This window comes from Cicer arietinum, chromosome 3, assembly GCF_000331145.2.
Source record: "Cicer arietinum cultivar CDC Frontier isolate Library 1 chromosome 3, Cicar.CDCFrontier_v2.0, whole genome shotgun sequence".
Taxonomy (NCBI): Eukaryota; Viridiplantae; Streptophyta; class Magnoliopsida; order Fabales; family Fabaceae; genus Cicer; species Cicer arietinum.
In genome coordinates, this window is record NC_021162.2 from 67,073,541 (window position 1) to 67,081,194 (window position 7,654).

General features: G+C 33.5%; 1 protein-coding gene across 1 annotated transcript; it reads right to left on the reverse strand.

The window, feature by feature from the left end:
- Nucleotides 1-897: 897 nt before the first annotated feature.
- On the reverse strand, nt 898-7,648 carry LOC101498707 (putative disease resistance protein RGA4). The gene is made up of 3 exons (XM_012713823.3): nt 5,004-7,648; nt 1,384-4,405; nt 898-1,304 (listed from the first exon to the last, which is right to left on the reverse strand). The coding sequence occupies exon 1, from the start codon at nt 7,628-7,630 to the stop codon at nt 5,012-5,014; it is 2,619 nt and encodes an 872-aa protein (XP_012569277.1). The 5' UTR covers nt 7,631-7,648; the 3' UTR covers nt 898-1,304; nt 1,384-4,405; nt 5,004-5,011.
- Nucleotides 7,649-7,654: the final 6 nt, after the last annotated feature.

The following is a 7,654-nucleotide window of genomic DNA, read 5'->3' on the forward strand; positions in this document are numbered from 1 at the left end:
GCAGGAATGGAGTTGCGATACCGATAATTGTTCCTATATATCCATAATTGTTCATACAACAAAGTCAATCAATTGACTTGTTCAATCTACCAACTTATTTTATTGATGGCAGAGTGACATGCCAAAATGAATGAAATAATCCGAATAATTAAATTAATGAAACTTGTTATGGATGGAGTCCTACTTGAAAATATATAATTGAAAGAGAACAAATTGTTGGATGAACTAAATAAGCGGTTAACCTTAAAAGAATAACAAGATGGTGTAATCAAAGAAGTAGTCAGCAGCTCAACAAGTAAACAAGTGAACAACAAATATTTTTAATTTAACTTAATGTTAAAATCAAAATCCAAAATTATATAAAATGAAGTTGGTAAAGGCTTACTCAAATTAAGGGAGACAGTTTTTTGTTATCAACAAGGGGGAGATTCAAATAATTGAAAGAAAAATTAAAATTGTCACTTACAAATGAAATAGCTGATATAATCATGTAACAAGTGAAATTGCATTTGCATGAGTCATAACTGTAAGTTTACTCTTGTATTTTCTTCTCATCCTTAAAAGGACCTTTGTGCTTGGTCAAAATTATGACCTTATACATGCTTAAAGTTTTCTTTATGTTGTAGCATACGATGAATATGAATATTGATGAATATGAATATGTTTTGAAAGCAATATTCCAGGTTCAGGTTACGTTATTTTATACCTGTTATGTCATGAATATCATTTGGCAGAATTTTCAACTCTATTATAAATTTACTTTGTAAAAGTGTAGCAAATAAGGTGAAGATTCGGAAGTTAATCGAGCTACAAAATATTTGCTATCAAGTTTTCTGACTTTATACATAAATGTCGGTATTCAGAACATCCAACAGTTTTTATAATATGATGTATGAGTAAGGAAAAATATGTTTAGCGTTAACAAAATAATTATTCAGAACATAATATAAGTTTTCTTATAGTACAAGGAATATAGAACAAAACTAAATAATCATTTTGAAATCTTCCCTCAAGTAGTTAAGCTGAGATACCCAAAAGAGTTTGAAAAGGGGTTCAGGGTCTAACTTTAACATAACATAGTAATAACTAACATTTGACTATAAAAAATATTCTAATGAAAACAATTGCTTTCCATTTATATGCCCAATTTCAGAGAATCTAAAGCCTACTGCTGGCGTTCATCAGCCACTGGTCTGCTCACACTTGCTGATTGCACAACTCTTTTATTGCTAAGCTATCTTCTCTTCATGTGATCATTCAAGCTGCATATCTCTTTTCCACTTTAGCCACATCATTTACCTTGCCTAGTATATAAAGCAAATGTTACTTCTTTTTAAAAGAAATGTTATCTTTTAACGGATATACTACCAAGCACATACTTACTGTTTTTATAGGAATTCACACAATTTTACAGTTAGAAAACGCTTTTGATATTTTCGACATAAATCAGGACAACCATCTATGCGCAAATCTTCAAGGGCAGTTCGGAAATGCATGTCACTTGGAAGGATAATCCTCTTGAGAAGAGGACAATCATAAATATAGAGCCTCTTAAGATGTGACGTAGGAAGCATCTTAAGATTTGGAAAGTTATCAATTATCAAGGTCTCTAAAGTGTCAGCTTCACCTTCAATCTATCTAGGCAATGTGAACAGCTCAATAAAACCCTCATAATGTAGATTTTTCATCCTCGATTTTGTAATGGTCTTTCAGTGCACGCCCACAAATTTAACTTCTCACCCGTCCTCCTACAAGATAAAATAAACAATGTTTCAAGGGATGGAAGCTTGTCCAACTTGAACAAAAACTTCAAATTTTGACAATTATCAAAACTCAAAGTGTGAAGATGGTTTAAGTTTGCAAAGCCATTCTTTGAAAGGACTGTATAAAAGTGTATCATATTCTAATTATATCAATAATTTTTCACACTATCATTTTAAGTTTTATATTTCTCTTTAATTATTCCTCTTTTGTTTGAATTCAACCTTGATTCTCAATATTGTATGAGAGCTAAAAAATTCTCCTTGAATAGATGCTTTTAATTATTACTTGAGAAAATCTTAATCTCCAATTAACGTCTTTCTTTCAATTTATTTTTCATTCTCTTCTTGATAAAATTTCAATAGTCTCTTCTACATGTTGCACAATGTCAAAAGAGAAACCTTCCAATTCATGGAAATGGTAGTGTTTTTCATAATTGCAATATTTGAAGAACAAGTTTGCAAAAGAATTTAAATGGTTTGTTGTGTCACTTTAAAGATTGAAGATTTTTTTGTGTAACTTTTTACACAACACCTTTTTACACATTATTTACAAAAACCCAAAAAATTGAGATAGTTCATCTTCAATAGAACTCATATCTCAATTATATCCCGAACTCATAGTCTTCAAAGAAACTCAAACATTCATGTTCAACAACAAAAAAATCATATCCCCAAATTTAAAATCTCACATTTTCATCATCTTCTTTGATCTAGACATTCAGATCGAATAATCCAAGACTAAAAGGAATTGATGAAGATGAACTGTTAGGAACCCAAGAATTGGATTCCTTGATTTAGAGGAAGAACATTAATATTTAGAAAGAAAAGATAAGAAATAATAAGAGAGAACCTCTCCCAAGAAAATGATACACAAGAGCGGATACGCTCCTACAATGGTTTACACCACTCAATTTCTAAAGTTGATAAAAAGTTCCTTTCATAAGGGATGAAACCTTTATTTATAGGTTTCATGTACACTTAGGATAGGAAGAGAAAATGATCACTAACAAACATAATTGTCTAACTACTTATAACAACCTCAACCAATTAACTACTTCTACTAACTAATTCTCCTTTATCTAAGTCCTAACATGAACCAAGTAAAAGAAGTCTAACCCCTTCCGCCTAAAATTATTGCAATTTAGTTTATAATTAAACTAAAAGTTATTATTTTCATATTGTATCAGCAATATGTGGGGCTTCCCATTTTCCTCTACTTTTCAGCATCATCAATTAACTAATAACTAGTGATTGATTACTGTACCATATATTAACTAGTGATTGATTACTGTACCATTGATTACTTTACCATATATGATGGAGCTAGAAAAATTGATGAAAGCAAATATAAAGGCTTGGTTGGTTGCTTGATGTATCTGACAGCCACAAGACATAATGTATGATGTAAGTGTACTTTCAAGGTTTATGCATTGTGCTAGTGATGTACATTACCAAGCTCTCAAAAGAATAATAAGATATATCAAAGGGACAACTAATTATGGCATTAAGTATACGTGTTGTAAGAAGTTTAAACTTGTTGGCTATTCTGATAGTGATTGGGCAAGATCCATAGATGATATGAGAAGCACAACGGGTTACTGTTTCAGTTGATTTGCATATGAAGCAAAATGAACCAACTGTGATTTTTGTTGATAATCAAGCTGCAATTGCCATTTCAAAGGGTCCTGTTTTTCATGGCAAAACTAAACACTTCATGATCAAACTATATCACTTGCGAGAAGAGAAAAAGTATGGCGAGATCAAAAAAGGTTTACTGCAAGACCAATGATCAAGTGGCTGATGTCCTAACAAAGGCTTTACCAAAAGCAAGATTTGAAACGTTAAGAGACAAGCTGGGACTTTGCAGCAACTAAGGCATGAAGGAGATTGGTAGAAATTACCTTGGTGCTTCAGTTATGATATTGCTTAATAAGTTTTTTAAGAGACATTATTGAGTTGTTTTTCAGTTATGATTTATTTTCAAAGGCAGTAATATTAGGAAATTTATTTCCTACTTTCAGTTATGTTTCATCTCGATTTATAGAGTAGTGAAGTTTTTGTAATGGTGTGATAAGTGTTATAAACATTGTTCTTTGTCTTTCAATATACCATATTCATATTATTCTTCACGTTCCTTTTATAAAACTACAAAGGTCTTGTCAAAATTGAATTGAAGGTACAACTCTGTTTAGTCCTATAAGCTTATTAAATCAAAAGGCATAACGGATCGGTGGGAAAATGTTGTCATGCTTCTTGACTTTGTTTTGCAATATCCTAATTTATTAGATTTGTTTTACACGGTCCTGAGAATGAGCAGAGATAAAGTTGAGGTATTTTCTCAAGTATATCCCCAACTTATTATATTTTTAAAAACACTCTTACAAAGCCTGTCAATCCAAATAGTAAAAGAAATGATATAAAAATTTCATGATGACAATTTTACCAAATATACAAACATACATTATTGAAGAGGTATTGTAATTTAGAGAATCTAAAGCCTCAGGCTGACATTCTTTTTTTTTTTCTTCCCAATCTTTTGCACTCTCAAGGCCACAACTCTTATAGAGTCTAATCTTCTCTTTTTGTCTACCATCAAACTGCTTATCCCTTTTCTGCTCAAGCCTCATCCTCTATACCTTATCCTGTAATGTAAACATCACTCTCAACCATCTCTTTTACTGATACCATAAAACATATACTTTTTCATGAAACAATATTAATATATGATCTCATTCAATTGGTAAAGATGGCAATTAAAAGAAAGGGTTAAAGTTACAAAGAAGGTGCAATGTTTACTTGAAGCTTTGAATTAACAACATTACTAGCTAGTTTGCAACAACTAATGGAAATAACTAATCGGTTACTAATCATCCTACTCAGCAAACCTTGTAATAACTGTCATTAAACTAGCTGATGCAAGGGGTAGTCATGGTTAACAGTTAACTCTAATTCAGTGATTTTAACTTCATACAATGTCATATGATCACATCACATATAAATTTCCAGTTTCAGCTCTAACCTCAATTTTTTTCTACAAGAAAAATATTTAGATGTACCCAACATGTATTTGATACAAAATAATATACAAATAAAAGGAAAACTAAATAAATGAATAAAAGACTAGCACATACATGATATATGACCACACAAGTCGATAACAATGTGAACATAAACAATTGGAACAAAACTACAGATGTTTTGGGCAATCATGGCCCAGTACTCCCCAAATAACATGTTTACCTTCAAGGTCAATGACTTAGTTTTTGTTTTCCAATGGAAATGCGCTTGATGTGGGCAATCATGGGCCAGTACTCACCAAATTGAGGCCGACATTTTTGGCACAATTCTCGACAACGATATATGCGCAAATCTTCAAGTGCAGTGAGTCGTTGAATGTCATTTGGAAGAGTTGACAGTTGAGGACAGTGACGAATGTCGAGCCTCTTAAGATGAGTCAATGCTGTGAAACACTTAGGAAGCATCTTAAGATTTGGAAACTTTGTAATTACCAAGGTCTCTAAAGTGTCTGCAATGCCTACAATCCATCTCGGCAATGTCAAAAGCCCCGGAAATTCCTCAAGATACAAATGTCTCATCGGCATTCTTTGAATTGGTGATTCATTGTTCAATGACATGGTTAACATCTTACAGTCTGCAAGGTACAAAGTCTGCAATTTAGGAAAACTATAAAGAGATAAGGACTCCAAGCTTCCGCATGATTGAACACTCAATGTTTCAACGAAAGTAAGTTGTCGTGTGCCATTGAACAAAAATTTCAAATTGTCACAACGATAAAAATCCAAAGTGTGAAGATGCTTGAAGCTTGCAAATTCATTTTGTGGCAGAACAAATTGTTTTGTCGTTATAAACAGTTGTCGAAGGCTGATCAGCTTCCCTAATCCATTAGGTAATGTTTCAAGCTCCATGCATCCAGTAAGTAACAAGACTTGCAAATTTAGGAGCTTGCAAATAGAATGGGGAAGTCTTTTGATTTTGCAGTTATTGGTTAGATTGAGAACACGCAGGTGCTCCAATTTAGCAATTGAAATGGGTAGAGTAACCATTGAAGAATCACTTAAATCTAAAATCCGTAAGTATTTATATCTTGATACCCATGTATCCAAAAGAGAATCACGGTCAAGACCCACTCTATCAATGGGAAACAATATAGTTCTTACTTGTTTGGACTTGAGAAACAAAGCATGGCCAAGTGAATCATTTTCAAAAATTGACAAATGTCTTGCTTGCTCGGGTATATTTCGAGTATTGGACTGTACTAGTACACACTCCTCCTTCGCAACATACAATGCAAGATCGTGCACCAAATCATGTACTTTGAAATTGAAAAAGTGACCAATGTCGTCAAAATCTAGAAGAAATGACCTTGAATGTAACTCATCAATATATTCTCTTGCAACATTCTCCAAATTTTCATTTCCATTTCGGGGTTGAACTAATCCAAGAGCTACCCAAAGACTAGTAATATCACCAGCAAGAAATGTAAAATCTTTGGGATATAGGGAAAAATAAGCAAAACAGTGCCTTAAGTAGGACGGCATTTGATCATAACTTAGTTTTAATGCAGGTAAAATATCATCTTTCTTTTGTTCTAAATTCCATATTTCAGAATCTCTTACAAATTTCCACTTATTTAAATCAAATTTAGAAAACAGAGAACTTCCTAATGTTTTTACTGCTAATGGAACTCCATGACATTTTTTCACAATTTCTTTTCCAATCGCCACTAAATTTGGGAATTTTTCTTCTTCACCTTCCTTAAATGCCGATTTGACAAACAAAAATAAACAATTCTCTACAGAAAGGCCATGTAAAACATACGACGGAACAGTGCCCATCATTGAAGAAATTGATTTGCTACGTGTTGTAACCATCATTTTGCTTCCTACTGTGCCAACTTTTATCAAATCTTTCAACTCAGTCCATTTTGCACGATCATCATTCCATATGTCATCTAACACAAGTAAAAACTTTTGACCAGAAATTTTAGATCTCAGACAACTTACAAGCTGTACAATATCTAAGTTGTTAATGTTTTCTTGGTGAGGAAAAGTAACACTTGAAGCTGAAGTTGAAGCAAACTTGGAAGTAGAAGCTGAGTTTACAATTTTAATAATTATCTGCCTAATATCAAAGTCGTTGGAGACACATGCCCACATCTTCAATTGGAAAAGTTGATCCACCCTTTTATCATTGAACACCAACTTTGCAAGTGTGGTTTTCCCCAAGCCTCCAATTCCCACAATGGGAATAACGCACATACTTTTATCGCCATCATCATCACCGTGAGGATGTGGTTGCATCAAAAGCTTGATAATTTCTTCCCTGTCACTCTCTCTTCCTATTACACTTGATGCATCAACATCAGGATAAGTCATTTCTCTCCTGTGAACAACAAGTCCTGGTTCGACATTGATGGTTGCAAGTCCAAACCTGGTCCCATCATATGCTACCTTATCCAATCTGTTCCTAATATCTTTGATTTGACGCGCCATCTTAATGCGAAAAGCAAGTGGATTAGAGGAAGAAAAGAAGTGGCGTACCTTCATGCTGGTGCTTCGAGAATCCTTGATAACTTGCTTTCGCTTGTCCTGCAAGTCAAATCCCTCCAATACATCTTCAGCATCAGAGCAAATGTTTTGAGTCTGTCTCAGCCATTCACGCAATGCGTGCTGTTGGTTCTTCTTCTCCTCTGCATCCAACAGCAGACATCTGACAATTGTTAGAGTGTCTTTGATCACTCGCAAATCTTTATACACGCCGTAGGCTCGAGAAACCTCTTGATAAGCATAAGAAGTAAGCTTCCTTAGCAGTAATTCCGCAGCATCAAAGGCAATTGCTTCAGCCATGTTAGTAACGAAACGAGCAGGAAT

Bases quoted from the DNA above. Each gene is read 5' to 3' on its own strand.
- LOC101498707 (XM_012713823.3), bottom strand. From the start codon at position 7,630: ATGGCTGAAGCAATTGCCTTTGATGCTGCGGAATTACTGCTAAGGAAG.